A 20,469-nucleotide genomic window follows, 5' to 3' on the forward strand; every position below is an offset into this window, starting at 1 on the left:
TAATAAAACATATTAAATGCAAATATTAAATATAAACATACCCATATATAATATTTATATAGTAATATATAATATATTTTTATATTTTTACATGTATATTTATATATATAAAATAAACTATGAAGTCACATATCAAACTTAAAGAAAAATGATGCATGACATCTCCCAGTATATATATATGCACTCAGCATTCTCTGTTTTTTTTTTAGGTGGCATGACATTGCTAACATGTCACACAACAAGTCCTTTTTTGCATTAGAACTGGCAAATAAAGAGGAGACCATCCAGTTTCAAACTGTGAGTGAGCACAAAAAATCATGGAATGCTTCTCAACAAAGTTAGCAAGTTAGCATTTCTGAGTTCTCTTTTGTGTATTGGGGGATGGGGAGTTTGGACTAATTTAGGACTTCATAATTCTATGTGCTATAAAAACTTATAGTTAAATGTTACAAAATGGCACTTGGGAAAAAATGCTCACTTGTTCAATGTTGTTGAGCAAATGAATCTTTGTATCCATATTCTTTGATTCAAGTAGTTTTTTTTTTGTTTGTTTGTTTTTTGTTTTTTGTTTTTTTTGTTTTTTTTTTTTGTTTTTTTTTGTTTTTTTTTTTAATGTATATGAGTACACTGTAGCTGTGCTCAGATCCTATTACAGATGGTTGTGAGCCACCGTGTGGTTGCTGAGACTTGAACTCAGGTAGAGCAGTCAGTGCTCTTAACCACTGAGCCCTCTCTCCAGCCCCCTTGAGAGACTTGTGAACTAATTGTAAAGAGAAGTAGAGGAGACAGTAAGCCTAGCTACTGGGCCATGCTGGTGAGCAGCTCTGCTGTGCTGTGCTGCGTAGCCTGTTTTTGTTGTCTTTGTTCTTGCTGTCTTAACAAAGGCAGTATTAAGACCCTGGAGCAAACGTTCTGTTTGGAAGGTCTGAGTGTTATTTCTCAGGAGTCCAGTTGATACTTGGTACAAACACTGATGTTTAGGAACTGCTTGCTCGCACTGCTGAGCAGGTCACTTCATTTTCACCATTAGGTTCTCACAGATTTCAGAGGTTAGCCACAGGGCTAGGGAATGAGGGAGTCATGGGGGGAATGATGGTGTCGCTGTGGGGATGAGGGAGTCGCCATGGGTGGGAGATGGTGTAGACACAATGTCTCCGCATTACAAGTGTCTTCCTCTCTGTGTGCTCCCCTACAACTCTGTGTGTTTCATCTGCCAGGAAGACATGGAAACAGCAAAGTACGTGTGGAGGCTGTGTGTGGCACGGCACAAATTTTACAGACTGAACCAGTGTAACCTGTGAGTATCTCCTGGAAATTGTAGAAAAAGAAAATGTAAAATTGCATTTATCCAGTTTGTATGTGTGTCATGGAGCACGTGTAGAAGCCAGAGGACATCTCGGGGAGTCATGCTCTCCACCGAGTAGGTTCTGAGGATTGAACTGAACTCAGTCGAGCTTGGCAGCAAGCACCTTTCACGGTCATGATCCTTGAAGGTTTTTAAAAACAGGAAAGGATATTTTTTCCCTTTCTCATTTTCTTTGGGGATGGAACCCAAGGCTTCCTCTATGCTCAGCAAGCCTCCTACCACTGAGCTGTAATCTCTAATCTGAGAGGAGTAGTCTTGTTTTGTTTTGTTGAGACAAGATCTCAGTATGGAGCCTTGGTGGGCCTGGAGAGTGTTATAGATCAGGCTGGCCTCGAACCCACAAACATCCATCCAATTGTCTCTGCCTCCTGAGTGCCGGGATAAAAGGCGTGGGCCCCCATGTCTGGTTTGGGAGTAGTATTCTTTATAATGTTTGGTCAATATCCTGGTCAGCAATTTGAAGAAAGTGTATTCATCTTTTAATATATATGAATTATACAAAGTAAGAAGCTGTTCTGACATGTGCATATGAGTGTAAGGGCCTTGATGCTATTGTGACATGTTCACACATGTGTTCAAGGGCCTTGTTGGTAGTTTTCCTCTCTCACACACTCATCCCAACTCCTCTCCTTTCCTAGTCTACATCTTCAACATGTATTCAAATGTTATTCCTTTAGTTTATTTGGTTGCTACAGAGTTTTGCTTTGTGATTCTGGCAGGCTTTGTACTCACTGTGTAGCCCAAGTGAGCCTCAGACTCACAGCAATCCTCCTGCTTAAGTCTTCCAAGTACTGGGATTACTGACTTGAGCTACCACACCCACAGCTTCTCCTTTTACTATCACATGCATGCAAAGATGTGTGTGCTCACGTTCACACGTGTGCACGCGCGTGCACACACACACACCCTCACTCACACACGCGCACACTGAGTCTTGCTGTGAGAGGGAATATGTGATACTTGCCTTGTCTTTGTGTGTCTGGTTTATTTTGCCTGACACAATGGTGTCTGTTGCCCATATTCATGAAAACAAACAATTTCATTTTTTGTGGCATGGCCACCTTTCCTGATCTTTGCCCACTCTTAAATTTGTGTCCGAAACTGTTCCATGCAGAGGAGCCAGGAGCCCTGGATTTGGGAAACCTCTTTAGCTGGCCCGATGATGAGCAGTTGTGATGTCATTTTTTGCATATAATAATTACATCCAAATGATTACAGAATCTATTGGAACATAGCATTTTCATTTTGAAGCTCTTCATGAATTTAGGGCCATTTGTGATGAGTCATCACCACCTCGGTTCGTGTTTTGAAACAGTAGTGACAGCCATCAGGAAGAAGCCATTAAGTGTGGTACGTCTACTAAACCCTGTATTACATCCTGGCTAATGCCTTTTTGAAAAGTGTATTTTAGCAGTTCCTAATTTTAATAATTTTAAAGTTCAGAGAGAAAAGCAATGAATATGTGCGGGAATTCTTATAATCTTAGAAATATAACTTTTGGCATATTGCCAAATTTGAGTAAAGCTGCATAGATATTATTGGCCACATATATTATTCTTGTATGAAGAATATTTGATTCTCTTTAGAGATACTATGTATGAAGGGCTATTTTCTAAATTTTGTTTTTAATTTCTGCATATCTGGGAACTGTTAGTATGTGTATTTGAAAGCATGTGAAACAAGTCTTATTACCTTGTACAATTTAAATCCTCACATTTTGATGGGTAAGAAAACCGAAATTTTTATAGATATTTCTTGAAGGCTCTCAACACAGGTCTAGTAACATCTAATCTTACGATGATTCTGAGGCGTCAGTAGGACTTGTTCTTATAGTCCAGCTGGGTAAGCTTCGTGTGCTGGACAGTGACTATTGCTAAGTGGTAGTTACCCCTGTTGTGGGGATGGAATCGCTTTCTCTGCACTCCTCCTTATGTCCTTTCTATAGGATAGTGGCGTTGGGGTGCCTCTGATTCATCTAACCTTGGCCCAGTTGTTATTTACACTGACAGTATTTCTCTTTCCCACCCAGACAAGGCACTGGAGGTAGCAGGGTCATCTTTTTATGTTAGCTTAGAAGCTAGCTCCCTTTGTTTTTTATGTATAAATAGGAATAATGAGACCTTCCTCGATCTCCTTTCAGGACTGTATTAGATATTAAATGAGATACCAGTGTCAGTCAGGTCAAAATGCCTCTTCTGGTATCCCAAGGTACCAAGAAGCCCAGAGTTGGCTGGCAGCAATCAACTCCCTAGATTATATGAGGAAAAGTGAGCAGGAGATACAACATTTCTTGGTGTAGGCACTTTCTCTCCCTTCTTTGTGGGTTGTACTTCCCAACCTGCAATGCTAAGTTAGAGAGAGGGCCCAAGAACCTTGGGAAAGGTGAATGTTTTAGTTGGCAGCATGCTAATGGCTGAGCAGTGAGATGAGCTGCTTCTGTAGTTTAGGATGTGGGTGAACCGTAGCAGCCAGCCCACTTCTGTTTGGAGACTTCTGTAGTCAGCAGACTGACTACTGGCTCAGGGGACTGGAAGATGTAGCACCCTCCTTCCCTTCTGGCTGACCGGTCCCCAGGGGAGAGAGATGACTCACTGAGGAGTATCAGTCCCTGGAAAAAGGTTCCCACAGTTGGGTAGGTCTCACTCCCGCCCTCAACTAAAAGGCTTAGGGACAGGAAGCTGTCCTGGAATTGGAGCGAGGGAGCTTCCTTTTCTGTGCAGGTGCTTGGATAGATGGGATCACTGTGACCTACAGTGAGTCGAGCCCCTAACCTCAATATTTCCTGTAGCCTGTTTGGTCTCTGCTCGCCCACAGTGGCAAGTTGGGGCAGGGATCCGGAGCTAGGTCACTGACCTTGTAGCAGTCTGCATACGCACCTCTGGCCCGGCCCGCCCTAAAACAGGGGAGCTTTTGTTTTTCATTAAAGCATAGGAGGAAAGCCATTGAAACAAAATCCCAGGGTATTTCCACCGCCTAACTCACGATCAAAGCCTGCCCTTTGCTAGCTGTGAGTAAGCGGATGGCCGACTGAGAAGAAGCTCACAGAGCAAGTGAGACATCCCTTCAGTTTTAAATTAATATATTAATTTAGTGCATGTGGTGTGTGTGTGTGTGTGTGTGTGTGTGTGTGTGTGTGTGTGTGTGTGTGTGTGTTTGTAGGGACTGGACTCAGGCATCCAGCAGACCTGCCCGTTCAAATGCTGGTTCTGCCACTTGTTTGCCATGTGACCAGGTGTGGTCTACCTAAAGTATCACTTTCCTCATTTGTAAAACAGAGATAATGACCTTCCAGATGGCATCTTTGTGATTGCGATAACCACAAGTAGTCTTAGCACAGTTTCACCAAGCAATATCATGCCCTTCACCTGGGCTCACAGCCATTTTACTGTTCTCTCCGGTGCACACACTAGCTATTAATAAGGAGTTCTAGCTGCATCACTTCTCAGCATTGCCTGCTAGCACAGACAGCATCCCAAGAGTTTGGGACACAGAGCCAACAGTTGTTTTCCTTTGTGTGGGAAGTTGATGATGGCTGGCCTCTCCTTGAACTACGCTTAGAAGAACAATGAGAAAAAGAGTCAGACTGTTAGAAAGGTTGCCTGGGTCAGACCTTTCAGCAGGTGGGGTTCCTTTGTTCTGTTTTAGCAGAACTGGCTTCTGCTTCCCCTTCCCACTAGATGCTGCGAGCAAGATGCCAGTAGATAAGAATGGCTGCCTCTGTTCCTAGGCCCTGTGTCCTCAGATTCTGTACTTCACACACTGAAGATGTGTGGTCTTGCTCAGGCTGGCCATCTGTGCAAATGTTGTTAGGCATTTGTTGATAAGTGTGTTCTATCAGCAGCTCCTTCTCCCACTTTTGAATATATGCTGGTTTTGTTGTTGTTCGGGGAGAGCACTCATTTGAGACAGGGTCTCTGTGGCCTCAAATTCAGAAATCCATCTGCCTCTACCTCCTGAGTGCTGGGACTAAAGGCATGTGCCGCCACCCCTGACTTTGATGATTTTAAAAGCTCAGTTCACCTAGATGGAGAGCCTGTGATAGACTGAACACAAAGTCCCTTTAAACCTAGGCCTGACTGTGGTCAGTGCCCAGAGCCAAATTCAGTGTCAAAGTACCAGAGATCAGAGACTTGTGCATACTCTAAAAAGACCCCCCACACCCATACCCTACAGGCTTGGGAAGATAGAAGTGTGTTTTGGAAAACAGACACAGCTGCACCATAAAGCCCTAAGGCTCACTGCTAGGAAAGAGAGGAAATGAAAAGAGGCGAGTGTCGTTCTCTAACAGCCTGAATGCTTCCCGGGTGTAGGAAACGGAGTTGTTTAAAGAAATTGCCCAGTAAGTGCACAGGAATCACCTGATGTCCAAGAGTTTTCATTTTACAGGTCTTGTAAAAATAAGCTAGCATTCGGAGTGTAACACAGGTGCCATTATCAGAGTGCTAAGAATAATGCTAGTTTAGAAGAGAAGAGACTTCTTTCTGGCACATTTGCTGAGTCAGTGAATTCATCTTGTTTATTTTGTGATTTTTGTGATGGTGGTGTTTTAGTCATTGTCCTTAGAGCACTGACCAATGTCACAGGATGTGTTAGTAGTCAGTTATGAGTCATGCAGCTCTTGAGCCTGGAGTAGCTGATAAGTTAAAGTGTCCTTAACAGCATTATGGGCATTAGCAAGCATCTGTGCACGTCTTCATACCATACCTACTCACACTGAATAAGTAACACAGATGTAAAGAAAGAGAAGGGGTGTGTGAGTGTGTGTGTGTGTGTCTGTCTGTCCAAACAAAGAGAAATGTGTGCTTGTTTTGTTCTGGGAGGCTGTGGAGTCCTGCATAAGGAAGTGACAATGCTCTTTTCTGTAATTTACGGCATGTTTGTCCTTTTGTCATTTGCCTTAGAATATACCTGTTATTGTTATGTGTGTCACTCTGTCTATATCCCAGCTAGCCTGCAATTCAGATGTCACCCAGACTGGCTTCAGAGGCCAGCACTCTAGCCTTACTCTTGCACTTCAACTCTTGTACTCTGGAGTTACAGGTGCCACCTCACCGACTCCATTCCTAAATCTGATTTACTGTTGTAGACTAGGAGGTGTGTCCCCTGGGCTCACAGTTGTCTTCTCCCACAGGCAAACTCAGGCCGCCACGTTGAACTCAGTCAGGAGGGGCTCATCTTCCAGGATGTCTCTGGTAAGAGAAGGAACACGCTCAGCTCCTCTCTCCTAGTGATACCACTCTCTTAATTAAAATACACTTTGGGCAGTATGTTGAGTTTGAGCCACAAATGTGTGCTAATGTTTAATTTTTACCCAAAGAAATAGTGACTTCTATAAGTTCAACTTAAGATTTATTATACATGTTTAAATGTTAGATACAACCAAATATTATGAATTTTAACTGGGTAGCCAGAAATCCTAAGTAGGTATTTTGTTTACTTGATGACTTTGTCTTACAGGGTTGAATGTAGTACATACAGGTTTTTCTGTTCATCAGTTTAGACAAGAAGGTTTGTACCCATTCCTTCTTGTTCATAACTTTTTGGATGCAGACTCTCTTGTACTGTCTAGTATCATTGGTGTCAGTGCCTGGAGCTTGCTTTTTGCCACATGGGAGACATTGGAAATGACAGATATACTAAGACCTCCTTCATCTTCATGGTTATTCTCCATTTGTAATACATTTAATTCCTGTAGAAGTCATTTTTAGTGACAAGAAAGAGTCCAGCAAAGAATGACTTGGCCTTTTTCACATGGGCACTGTGTTTTAACTCTGTGTCCCACTTTCCATTTCTTAGCCTAAGCCGCAGCCGTATGCGATGCCTCCCCCACCGCAGCTGCATTACAATGGACACTGTACAGAGCCATTTGCTTCTTCCCAAGGTAAAGTACACGGAGTCTGCAAAGCTCTGCACAGTTAGTTATGACTATGAGTAACTCTGGGAAGACCTAGAGATCTTGGAGTCTGGATGGTTTCTTATTGCAGTTGTGCCCCAAATTGTTGTCCCAACTACAGCCATCCTGGAATCACAGAAGACAACATTGCATTCAAGTTCTTTCTTGAATGTGTGTTTCTCAGATACCCCCAGAGCAGATGTATCCAGTGGCCGCCCCCTAAGCTGGTTCCTAAGTCCCATAATTCTCCCCTATTAGTCTTATTTAGGCCAGGCTTCCGTTAAGTTCATGATTCTCCAGTCTTCATCTCCCCGGTGATGGGATTACAGGCATGTGCCACCACATCAGGCAACCAAAACTCCTTGGTCACAAAAGCTATTCAGACTCAGTTTTGTGTTATCCCTCCCCGAGATGTCCTAGTGTAATACTTTTAAGTTACTGTGTCTAACGGAAGTGAAGACCAGAGAGCTGGGTGCAGATAGCAGTTCAGTAGAAAGAAGCTTGGGCTCTAATTGTACAAACAAGGGTCCTGATGTGGTCACAGTGTCTGCTAAGAGAGCATGTGTTAGCATGCTGTTCATCAGGCTGTGGGCATGTGAAGTGCTTTCTGGATCTAGCAGGATGGCTGGATTTCATCAGTTCCAGGCAGGTCTGTGACTCGGTGGATGAGTGCTGTGGCACAGAAGGAGAAGGGGCTGTTTGGAGGTGGGGTCTGCTGCCCATCATGTGGGGCTGGGATCTGAAGGGACACAAAGAACGGGTGTTGACTGCACTTTTTTTTTTTTTTTTTTTTTTTTTTTTTGGTTTTTCGAGACAGCGTTTCTCTGTGTAGCCCTGGCTGTCCTGGAACTCACTCTGTAGACAGGCTGGCCTCCAACTCAGAAATCCGCCTGCCTCTGCCTCCCAAGTGCTGGGATTAAAGGCGTGAGCCACCACCGCCCGGTGACTGCACTTGTCATTGTGGCCTCTGCCAGTTGAGGATGTCCCCACAGTGAGGAAGGCAGTAGGGGAGCAGAGCTATGGTGTGGATTTCAGTGTCCCCTGAGGCTGTCTCACTGCTGTCCTCTCCTCTCAGTACATGCCCATCTGTACTTGTACTGTAGCCTCTCCAACCATGGGGACAAGGCTTCTGCCTCCCGTCTCCGTGATGCTTTCTCCTGCCTCAGTCTATGAGTGTCCTGCCATTTTTTTCTCACCTCTCTTCAAACAGTGCTTTGGATCATGTTGTCTTCCAGTTGTTACCGCACTGTGTCTGAGTGATGTCTCCGTGCTCTAGCCCCTTGGTTCCCTCTCAGGGGTTTCCATCACTCATCTTCCTGTTCTGTGGTATCTATCTCAAGGCCTGTCTGTGCCTTTTTCTTTCCTGTTTGGGGCTTCCCCAGCAGCTCCTTCACACAGAGTTTCTATAACAGTGGGTGACTCAGTTTCTCCTTCCCACCCTGTTGTCATTCCTGTGTTCTACCCATTCCCCATTCCCATGGCCAGATGTGGGAGCCCTGCATGGCGGCTCTCTGGCTAATAATGAACAGGCATTTAAGAACTGCTATCAACTGTCAGGGCTTGCTGGAAATTGAATATTAACTCATCGCTTACCCTCTAAGTCTGTTTTTACGGTCCTTTATTGTGATGAAGTCACTCACTCTCTTGGTTATGTGGATTCCAAGCTGCATGTAATTTCCCCCAGTCAGCTAGCTAGCTATAACCCATAATACTGTGTTTCCCATATCCCCTTCTTCATGTCTCCTGCTACAAAATAGGCCTTTATCCTTTCAGCCCTCCCACTAGCAGCTCCATCCCGTGAGCTGCGTCTTCTGTCTTCACACTCCTCAACTCACCTGACACAGTTTCCAGCTGACCCTCCCCACCCCCGTGATGTACCTGATCATCCCTCGTCTATGTCTGCTCCCTTGGCCTGCCCTCATCCAGCTTCCCTCTGTTTGCTACTCTCTGGCTTGTTCTAATCGAACACACCCTGGCTTTCCCCTCTGCTCTGCCACCCACACACCTTACCCCAACCACTGTCCAGTCCACGTGTTACTGTGCAGTCAGAATGGGCAGCTTCTGCTGTGTTAAACTCTCAGTGGATTTACTTCTTGATCAGAGTCCTTGTCTGTTGTGTCCTGCCAGGTGGGGCTCTGTTCCATGTTAGCCTGAATGGGGGCTCAGACTGGAGGAGCCTTTTCCATTGTGGAGGACCAACTGCATTGGCCAGGGCACTGGGAGATGGGAGGAGGAAGTCCTCAGAAACTGGCTCTTAACTCTGCTCACTTTCTCTTTCCTGTCAGTAGTCGCACATGTGTGCTTGGTACCAAGGGATAAAGAGATATAGTCCTGAGTGTGCTGTTAGAGAGTACGGAGGCAGGGAAACTGGTGTGGGTGTCCCACTGGTCTAGACAACCTGGGTGAGGGATCTGTGAAAAGAAAGGCGTCTAGAGATTTAGCAATGGCCGATTGCTCTACAGATGAAGAAGCTCAGGATGAGGCAGGAGGGTGCAGCAGGAGGAACTGAGAGGCTCTGAGAACTGTGCACACCAGAACAAAATGTGCGCATGGCTAATCACCCATCACCCTGCCATGGAGCTTCTGCAGTACACAGACAGTACTTGCCACAGGAAGCATTTGGAAGTGTGCTCAGAAGGCAATTCCTGTGAGTTGTAGGTGAAGGAAAGACAACCTCTTCTAGCCCAGCAGGCACAGCGGTGCTGGAGAGTTAGTAGCCCTGGACCCATGTCTTGCTCCCTGGTGGCTTGGCGGAGGCAGCTATAGTTATCTTAGCCTTATTATTCTTGGCTTCCGGGCCTTTGTTGGTAACCTTTGGTGACCCCCAATGACCCCCTGTTGGGCAGGAAAGCCTTGTCCCTGCTGTACTGGTGCTCTTTTGTAGTGGACTTCTTTTCATTGAGGAAGACTCAACGCAAACAAGCTAACATTCCGGTTAAGGAAATGCTTACAGATCGTTGGTATTTTCCCTAGCTCAGCATCTCAGGGTTGTACTTGTACCCACACTGGCTCGGTGCTGTCAACAGTATCTCTTCCCTGAGTTCCCCAGGACTCCAGAATGCCTGTATCCATGTTGGACTTAGATTTGGCTAGATCCTAAGCACCTCACTTTAAGCAGATCTACCCCATCCTGTAGGTGAGGAGGCTGAAGCTCCCAGGGCAACTGTGTAGCTAAAGATGTCTCGTTAGCAAGAAAATTACAAGCTCTTTCAGGGCCTGTCTCAGTATTGGGCTGGAGTGATGGGTCCAACTTAATACATTTTCAAAATCTTTTAAAACCTTTTCCCTCCTCAGACAACATCTTTGTACCCAACAAGAACGGATTCTACTGTCACTCGCAGACAAGCCTGGACAGAACCCAGATTGACCTCAGCGGCCGCATCCGCAACGGCAGCGTCTACAGTGCGCACAGTACGAACTCTTTAAACACACCTCAGCCCTACCTGCAGCCCTCCCCCATGTCCTCCAACCCAAGTATTACTGGCAGTGACGTCATGAGACCCGACTACATCCCATCCCACCGGCACAGTGCGCTGATTCCCCCGTCTTACCGCCCGACCCCTGACTATGAGACGGTGATGAAGCAGCTCAACAGAGGCATGGTGCATGCAGACAGGCACAGCCACTCGCTGAGGAACCTCAACATTGGCAGTTCCTATGCATACAGCAGGCCCGACGCCTTGGTCTACAGCCAGCCTGAGATTCGGGAGCACCCACACCTCACCTCTCCCCAGTCAGCCCACTACCCCTTTAACTTAAACTACAGTTTCCACAGCCAGTCTCCGTATCCCTACCCTGCGGAGCGGCGGCCTGTGGTGGGCGCCGTGAGTGTGCCTGAGCTGACAAATGTGCAGCTGCAGGCCCAAGACTACCCAGCTCCAAACATTATGAGAACCCAGGTATACCGGCCACCCCCGCCGTATCCTTACCCAAGACCTGCCAACAGCACCCCAGACCTGTCCCGCCACCTCTACATCAGCAGCAGCAATCCGGATCTCATCACCAGGCGCGTCCATCACTCAGTGCAGACCTTCCAGGAGGACAGCTTGCCGGTGGCTCACTCTCTGCAGGAGGTCAGTGAGCCCCTCACAGCAGCGCGGCATGCCCACCTACAGAAGAGGAACAGTATTGAAGTCGCGGGGCTCACACACGGTTTCGAAGGCCTGAGGCTCAAGGAGAGGACGATGTCAGCCTCCGCAGCAGATGTGGCCCCACGGACCTTTTCAGCAGGCTCTCAGTCCAGCGTCTTCTCTGACAAGATGAAGCAGGAGGGGACTGAAGAGCAGGAGAGTGGCAGATTCAGCCACAAGAAGTCCCTTTCTGATGCCACCATGTTGATTCACAGCAGTGAGGAGGACGAGGACTTGGAAGAGGAGAGCAGCAGAGAGCATGCCATCTCGGCGGTGTCTGAGCCTCACCTTACAGCCGCTTTCTCTCAGGAACAACAGCTAAACTACCCCTGTGCCTCAGTGACTCCGGTCACTGGCCCTCTGCATATTTTTGAGCCCAAGTCCCATGTCACAGAGCCTGAGAAGAGGGCAAAAGACATCGGCCCTGTCCACCTGGTTGTGGAGACCCATCGGCCCCGAAGAGATGGGCTGATGACCCCCTCCATGTCCGAGTCAGACCTCACGACTTCAGGGAGGTACCGAGCCAGGAGGGACTCTCTCAAGAAAAGGCCAGTGTCAGATCTCCTCTCTGGGAAGAAGAACATTGTGGAAGGACTTCCGCCGCTAGGGGTAAGCTTCCCTGGGAGCAGAGGTATCTCAGACATGGAGGACAGGCCCCTTAATCTGTGTTTTCAACTTCTAGTATGTTGTCTTCCCTCAGTACCACTGGTTCTCAGTTTTCACCTTTTCTCTTAACTGCCAGTTCCTGCCCAGCTCTGAGTTTTGCCTCATTTGGGGTATGTACGAATTTATGTGGAAACTGTGAACTGATGGGGTGGTCATGGCTTTGCATGGTTGGGTGCAGAGAGAAGGCCTCTGGAAGGCAATAGGAGGAGTCCCTGAGCTGTCTTCTTAGAGTGCTAAGGAAGAGGGGAATGATTCAATACTCCAGCCAAGATTGCTTTGCTAACCACCCATTAAAATACCATGGTGTCACAAGGCACCCCAGAGCTGCATATGTTCACATTTTTCAAGTGACATCTCTAGAGAGGCATTTGAGACTGTCCCGAAATTTTGTCCTTTTACAGTTGTCAAGGTTCGAGACTGGATCCAGCTTGACTATCTCGGCCATGACCACTGTGGGCTGAGGTGACTCTGGACCTAGGAAGTAGATCTCTTTAAAGGGATGAGTGAGTGAACTGGGTGTTCAGAAAAAGGCCCCTGTAGACATGATGGCTCTCCTCAGCATGATAAGCACAGGAAAGCACTTCCTACGCATTTCGAACAAAATACAAGAGACCAGTTCTGTTTTCTGTAGCTGCCTTTCAGAACATTTACCACGTGCAAAGATTTCATCTTTGCTGTGCCCAGTTTATAATGAGCCCATTGTCAGAGCCCATTTCGCAGATAAAGATGCTGACTCGGAAATAGTAAGTAGCGTTTCCAAGGTTATACAACTAGTGAGTGACTGACCTGGAAGTTTTAGCTTATTTAATCTCTATAATTACCTTCTTCCACGGTATTCTGTGTCTGGGTGAATTAGATATGTGGTATTTTAGTGAGAAGTAATTTCCCTCTGAAACCTGGCTACGCTGCACTGAATCTTTGTTGAGTTTGTGGATCTGTTTGTACATGTGTCTGCTCATAGTCCCCATGTTACATCGCTCTGGCATGCAGCACTGTATGGCCCTCCCCTCCTTGCCCTATCCTGGGAGCAAGTCAAAGTGATGGCACATTCATTTGACCCCTTGTAAACTGGCAGCCAAGGTTCTCCTCCTCCATCTCCTGTTAGGATGGACCCGAAGACTGAGGAGCCATCACGGGTGTACTTCTGGACTAGTGTCTGAGGGTCTCAGACAGAGGTAGGCCTCCTGGCAGGCTGGGCTCACAGGTACAGGAAAAAACAGCTTAAGAAAGGTCACAGATTTAAGGGCATTCTTATTAACTAAAGGATGAATTTTAAGTTCAGGTTTATTTTTTTCCTGAGTGTACAAAGGCATGGTGGAGAAGGGTATAGGTGGAGACACTATGGGGATTTCCACAGTCACTACCTGAGTCCCCAAGCTGGGGGAGTGGAGCCTTCCACGATAGTGCAGTAAGAACTGCCCACTGTTTCTATGCAGAACACAAGTACTCCCAGGGACAGCTGCATTGAGCATAGTCCCTCTGATTTTCTAACTTTCCTAGGGTTAACGAGACCAAACCCTTCCAGGCCTTGTGAGGGCCCTTTAAGGTAACACAGTTTGCCATTATCCGCTGTATCTGTTCAACAAATTTAATGAATCAGAGTGAGAGAAGTCTAGTGCATTTATGGGGGTCTGACAGGCTCAACTGGGGGCTTTGACAAGTTGCTTCTCTTAAAATACAAATTTTCTTTCATTATTTTTAAAGACTTTTTAGTAAAGTTGTATGATTGAACCACCTTTTGGCTCCTTCTTTTTGCACAGGGATTTTACCTATTTTAGGCTATGCATGGAGGCTGTGGTCAAGAAGAAATATCTAGGCTCTTACAGTGAACAGCCTGGGTCTGAGGATAGGCCTTCGGTGTGTTATAGTTCATTATAGTCACAGGCCCTTCATGGTCATTCCTCGGCTCCGCTCTTCCACCTCCAGAGCCCCAACACTGATCTTTTATCAAAGAGGCAGCTCGTGACCTTGGACAAACTATTTAGCCTCTCCTTTGTAAAGGAGGTGACCTGAGAGTTCCGGGACTAAAATAAACGTTCAAAACATAGAAGGTGCTCGGTCAGTACTAACTCCTGACTGATGCTGCCTCACAAGTTCAGTTCCCCAACTTCCCAAGAGTTAAAGAAGAAGCTGAAGCCCCCCTGCTGAAGCCTTTGCCCCCTTCATGTGACATTACATGAGCATGTCTCTGTGTAACACAAGAACTCTAAAACAAGGCAAAGTTAGGCAGTGAGTAAGTAGCAGACAAGGAGGGGACATTTTAGAGTTCCCCACCCATGGGCTCCACCCCCAGGGACTAGATGGTTATCTCCAAGGTGGACTGGTTTGGGTGCTTGACATCTGCATACAGATTGGCTCTGGTGCATCCTTTATGCAATGCGGTTCTCACCTAAGAAGCCTTGCAGATTTTGCATTGAAAACCACAGGCTTGGTAAGGGATAATCCCTGCTGGTCTTGAGCGCCCCTCATCTGGCTTGACTATGTGGGGTGTTTAGATTTTAGACTGAGAAACACTAGAGCCAGCTAATACTGGCAAGCAGGATCTGTGAGGCTTGGGGGACAGAGAGGAAAGTCATGAGGCTTGAGAGCTTTGGGAAACACCTTTCATAGGTGCCAGCATCCCACTGATAAGTCGTCCCTTCCGCTCTGGCTCTCTGATGGAGTTCTCAGCTGTGTTTAGTTCTTGGTTTAGGAATGTGGTCGCTTTGACAGGCCCGGGTCACATGGCTCTTCAAGATTGTAGGATGGAAAAGTGAGAGCAATTTACATTTCTTGTGTTTTTTTTTTCCCAGAATGATTTAAATTTTCGTTTGTTTATTTTAAAGATGGTAAAGGCTGCTGGGTGGCGGTGGTGCACACACCTTTAATCTTACCACTCGGGAGGCTAATGCACTCACTGAGTGAGTTCCATCACAGAGAAACCTTGACTCAAAAAAGGAAAAAAAGAAAAAAGCAAAGGCTGCCAGGCATGGTGCTGTATGCATTTTATCCCAGTGCTCAGGAGGCAGAGACCACTGGCTGGATAACTGTGAGTTTGGGACCAGGCTAGTATGTATAGAAAGTTCCAGGCCAGCCAAGGCTACATAGTGACACCAGTATCAAAATAAGAAAAAGGCTCTTACAACCCACTGATACCTTGTCTGCTTTGGGTGGACTCCAGCTGAGTTTTGGTGCCATGTTTTGAGGTTGGGTGGCTCTGTAAGAATGCTGCCTGCCTACAGCCTCACCTTTCATTGCAACAGAGTCTTGTAACCAATTGGAGTCAAAGCCTTCTATCTGGAGGCCTTATCAGAGCTCTGGCCTTGAAAGGAATGTCTTCTTCCTAAAGCTGTTAGCAGCTGTGTTAGGAGTGTCGTCTCTCCTCCGGTTGATTGAGCAGGGCCAGCTCTGTCTTGGTTTCCTGGGCAAAACATTGACTTTTTTTTTTTTTTTGAGAGGTGTCTGGGTACGTTTTCTATGTGTGTGTAAATATTTTCTTACAGGGAATGAAAAAGACTCGAGCAGATGCAAAAAAAATTGGTCCTCTCAAGCTGGCAGCCCTCAATGGACTCTCCCTGTCCAGGCTGCCCCTGCCTGATGAAGGAAAAGAAGTGTCCACCAGAGCAACAAATGACGAGAGGGTGAGTGTGCGCAGGGGCCCGGCTTGCTGCAACTCCACAGGGCCCTTGTGCAATTTTAGTGAATGTTCTGTCTAAGACAGTGTCAGAGTTACACATGAGTGTAAGGGAAGGTCATTTTCTGGGTCACAGCTGGAGTGAGCCCGCGGCTCCAATGCCTTCAGTAATTTCAGGCTCTGATGTCAAGTTTTTTTGCTTCTGAAAGTTTTTGATTTTTTTATTTCCTCAAAGTAAGTACATGTGTATAAGGGTCCATAGGAAAAAACCCAGACATTTCATTGAAAATTCATCTTGTTTTTAAATCAAAACTAAATATACTGAATTTAAAAACTTCCTTGTGAGGTTTCGTTTAAAATTAAGACAGGTGTTCACGTCCCCTGACTGCATCTGAAGGTGGTTCTCAGGCTTCCTGCTGCTTTCAGTAGTTTACAAACATTTGTTATAAGTCAGAGCAGATGCTCACAGAGTCTGGACCGGATTCTCCTAGTCCGGGAGAATTCAAATTCTTACAGATTACAAAACTGACCACAGGTTTAGACCTCAAGTTAGCAGACTGCCTTAGGCCAGCGTTCAACTTCAAACTGAGTTTTGCATTCTACGTCTCGCCAACGACATTGAGTCTTTTGTTCTAATTTTTGTGACTTATAAAAATTTTGGTTTGGTTTCATGTATAATTTTTGTATTAAAAACGCTAGCCCTTGAAGCAGAAATCAAGACTTTAAAAGAACAGGCAGCTGTGGTATGTGACCCTATGCCCTTTTCTATAGTGTAAGGTTCTGGAGCAGCGGTTAGAGCAAGGAATGGTCTTCACTGAATATGAGAGGATCCTTAAAAAACGGCTGGTTGATGGTGAGTGCTCAACAGCCCGGCTCCCTGAAAATGCAGAGAGAAATCGATTCCAGGATGTGCTCCCCTATGATGATGCGAGAGTCGAGCTGGTGCCAACCAAGGAGAACAACACGGGTTACATCAATGCGTCACATATTAAGGTGAGGAGAACACCTTTAATCCCAGCACTTAGGAGGCAGAGGCAGGCAGATTTCTGAGTTGGAGGCCAGCCTGGTCTACAGAGTGAGTTCCAGGACAGCCAGGGCTACACAGAGAAACCCTGTCTCGAAAACCCCCCAAAAAAAAAAAAAAAAAAAGGTGAGAAGAACATCCCAGATAATCAATGGCACTGCAGTCGGGGGCTGACTTGTAGAAATGGTAAGATTTACACTGATTTACACTGAGTGTGTATTGTGCAAACATCCCATTTTGAGTCATTCTGACAGTTATAAGCTGGAGATTCCAGACACAGCCAGAGTCACGCCCACTCTCTCCATGTGGTAGCCTTTTCCCACCCACATTGTTGCTGGGACTCAGAGCAGAGCGTTTCATTTGTCTTGAATCTGAAGACTCATTTTGAGCTTCTCAGTTCTCATAGGAGCTGCTGAATCTGAACCACTGTTTTCCCCCAACACATAGCCATGTGCATTGCAGGTAACGAGTGTGCTGGTTTGCTTTTCATGTTCTCCTTTTCCCAGTGCTGGTGACCAAAGCCAGGTCTTTGTGCTCGGCAGACCCTGGAGTGCCAGCTGCATCCCAGCCCTGTGCCCTGGGACTAGGGAGGATGCTCACACAAGCTTTTGCTTATGAGGATGCCCCCTGTTCTTCTTCCTCCTGATCTTCTGGTATCACTTTGTTCTGTAAAAGCGCTCCCCAGAACAATCTGATGCTAGTGTACTGGGTGATGTCACAGTTGCTAAGTGGGAGGCAGCCGCACAGAGCACTCACTCACGCCAGCCAGCTGGGGTCCTCCATTGTAGAAAGGAGAACTAACTCCTCTTACAGGGAAGGAGTTGTGCCTTTTTCTTTCCCAATTTTTTTTCTTCAGCTTGCAAGTCATATTTGATAGCAACCCGACCACAAGGATTTCTGAGGACTTGGCAGCTATGTATGCTGCTTAGTGGTTATCTGTCTGTCTGTCTGTGTCTATCTATCTATCTATCTATCTATCTATCTATCTATCTATCTAGGTTTTGGTTTTAGTATTTTTGAGACATGGTCTTGCTATATCTCCTTGGCTGGCCTGGAATTCCCTATATAGACATGTGTGGCCTAAAAGTAATAGAGAGAAGCCTGCGTCTGCACCCCAGGTGCTGAGATGGAAGGCATGCTTAATGGTTTTGAGGAATTCATGCACACACTGCCTTGCTCTTCATATGCGTATTGTGTATTTGGAAACCAACCATGTCTTCGGATTAACTCATCTACTCTCGTATGACTGATGGGTAAAATAGAAGGACGCTGTGATTTTTTTTTTTTTTTTTTTTTTTTTTTTTTTTGTGATGGTATTTCAGAAGTTCAGCTACCACTTGAGGAGTCATGGAATTCAGAACTGGGCAGATTGTGTCAACTCCTACTTCTGTCAGCGATTCTGGGACCCCTATTTTTACCCAGCCAACTGTATGATAACTTGTGCCCACCACATGCTGCTGCTGAAAGGGCCCAGTGAGAGGGCTGAGAGTCAGTGCCAAGGGCTGGGCCTTCGAGGGAGAGCGCGTGGAGCCTGGCTTGGCACGGGCACTCAGAAAGGAATGGGTGTCAGCAGTTACTGGCAGAACATAGTTTAACCCAGGTTTCTTGGCTGTAAATCCAGTAACTCCTTATTATGTTAGCATGGGGGGCATTCAGTTGTGCCCCCTATGCCATCCTAAGTGGGAACTTGGCCGTCTGGAAGGTAATTTTGACTCAGTTTAAGATGGAGACCATTCTAAATTGAAGATACTCCTTTTCTCATCGACACTCGGCATTAGCTCAGGTTTTGACTTAGTTGCTAGGACTTTCCAAGCATATTTAGTATTTAACCATGGCAAATTGTATTTGTGATTTAGGGTACTGTGATGTTGGTGTCACCATCACAACAAGAGTAGCTATTTACCTAGGACTTGTTATGTGTCGGACACTGTATACACTGAGTCTGTCCTCACAGCCCTGTGGGCTGGGCAGTTATTGTATTTTGTAGATAAAAAACTGAAATTTAGAGGTGAGCAGATGGCTCTCATGTGAACTGAAGGCACATAGGTTTATAAAGATGCCAGCAGTCTCAATTGTATTAATGAGGGAGAGGTTAGGACAGACTGTCCCTGCTCTGCTGAAGAGCCCATCGGTTTTCAGTGTGCCCACGAAGACATAAACTGCTGTGCATGCATATTCCATGCACACATACACACTAAGCTTTTAACCTTCTCCGATTTTAGGTCTCTGTCAGCGGAATAGAATGGGATTATATTGCCACACAGGGACCATTACAAAATACCTGCCAGGACTTTTGGCAGATGGTGTGGGAACAGGGAGTCGCAATCATAGCAATGGTGACAGCGGAAGAGGTGAGTGCCTGTTCCTCTCAGTTCATTTTTTTCAAGTCTCCAAAGAGCTGCTAAGGTCAGGCACCCAGAGGTAATCTTTCGTGAAGACAGCAGGGGAGATCGTGGCCTGGTAAAGGCAGGCTGTGTGAAGAACGGCCGGCTGGGGCTTGTGCTGCTGCTGCTGCTGAATTACGCTTGTCTTTAACAGGAGGGAGGTCGGGAGAAGAGCTTTAGGTATTGGCCACGGCTCGGTTCCAGGCACAACACTGTCACCTATGGAAGGTTTAAGATCACAACTCGCTTCCGCACGGACTCGGGCTGCTATGCCACAACTGGTTTAAAGATGAAGCACCTTCTCACAGGGCAGGAGAGGACAGTTTGGCATCTCCAGTACACAGACTGGCCTGAACATGGCTGTCCCGAAGACCTCAAGGGATTTTTATGTAAGTGTCTTTGTTTATAGGGAGCTTCCTTTGTGTCAGGTCTCTACAATAATCCCTCTTTGTTGTCTCATGAAAGTTTTGGGCATATTTTAAAATAATGTGTTTGAGGAGGCTTAACAGGAGATGGATTTGCTTTTGTATTTGTTTCATATGTGTGTGTGTGTGTGTGTGTGTATTTGTCCATGTGCCACATCATATATGTAGAGGCCAGAGTATATCTTGGAGAAGTTTGCTCTTTCCGCCATGTTGCTCTTGGGGATTAAACTCAGGTTGTCATCTTGGCAAGTGTCCTTACCCACACTGCCAGTGCAGGAAGGCATGTTTAAGAGTTGCCTGTCCTTGAATGCCACAGCTAACATGTCTCCTCTGGCTAATTTTGGCTAAGGCACCGATTTGCCTTCCACCACCACTGGGTTGGCCCTGGTATCCATGTGCCCAGTGTCCTTACCTGCAACCTTCTCAGTGGAGAGACTTAAGGAGATGGTTGTTGGTTTTATGTGCTGTTATCCCCGAGAACTTTTGTATTTCACCGATTCTTCACAGCCTACCTTGAAGAGATCCAGTCAGTTCGACGTCACACCAACAGTACAAGTGAACCCAAAAGCCCCAACCCCCCGCTGCTGGTGCACTGCAGTGCTGGTGTGGGAAGAACTGGGGTCGTCATTCTGTCAGAGATCATGGTTGCCTGTCTGGAACACAATGAGGTGAGTTATGTTTGGCTCCATGTTCCTGGTGGGGGAAGGAGACAGCCATGGCAGCCCCATAGCTTTCTGAACGTGTCCTAGGACTGTGGTGGCCCAAGATGGATGTTAAGTGTTGTTAAAAAGGCTTTGTCTTAGGGGTTCTCTGTCCCGACTGTCAGTAAAGACTGAGATGTTATATACTATAGAAGATCGTTCAAGTTTGTCTTATCTAGTGTTTTCCCACTGTGAGCTGAGTGCTTTGTTTTTCCTGTAACACCATTAACTCCCAGCATTAGTGCCAGCCAGCAGTGTGTGTGGGAA

At 46.3% G+C, this 20,469-nt stretch overlaps 1 protein-coding gene across 2 annotated transcripts in view; it reads left to right on the forward strand.

The window, feature by feature from the left end:
- The window catches only part of Ptpn21 (protein tyrosine phosphatase non-receptor type 21), a 56,179-nt gene that overhangs the window by 33,408 nt on the left and 2,302 nt on the right, over positions 1–20,469 (forward strand). For both annotated transcript variants that reach the window (XM_076921455.1, XM_076921456.1), the window contains exons 9-18: positions 210–297; positions 1,218–1,297; positions 6,498–6,558; positions 7,163–7,247; positions 10,554–11,998; positions 15,538–15,675; positions 16,440–16,661; positions 18,915–19,043; positions 19,231–19,465; positions 20,009–20,169. In XM_076921455.1, coding sequence (XP_076777570.1) covers positions 210–297; positions 1,218–1,297; positions 6,498–6,558; positions 7,163–7,247; positions 10,554–11,998; positions 15,538–15,675; positions 16,440–16,661; positions 18,915–19,043; positions 19,231–19,465; positions 20,009–20,169 — 2,644 coding nt within the window. The remainder of the gene's footprint in view (positions 1–209; positions 298–1,217; positions 1,298–6,497; positions 6,559–7,162; positions 7,248–10,553; positions 11,999–15,537; positions 15,676–16,439; positions 16,662–18,914; positions 19,044–19,230; positions 19,466–20,008; positions 20,170–20,469) is intronic.

This window comes from Arvicanthis niloticus, chromosome 23, assembly GCF_011762505.2.
Source record: "Arvicanthis niloticus isolate mArvNil1 chromosome 23, mArvNil1.pat.X, whole genome shotgun sequence".
Classification (NCBI taxonomy): domain Eukaryota; kingdom Metazoa; phylum Chordata; class Mammalia; order Rodentia; family Muridae; genus Arvicanthis; species Arvicanthis niloticus.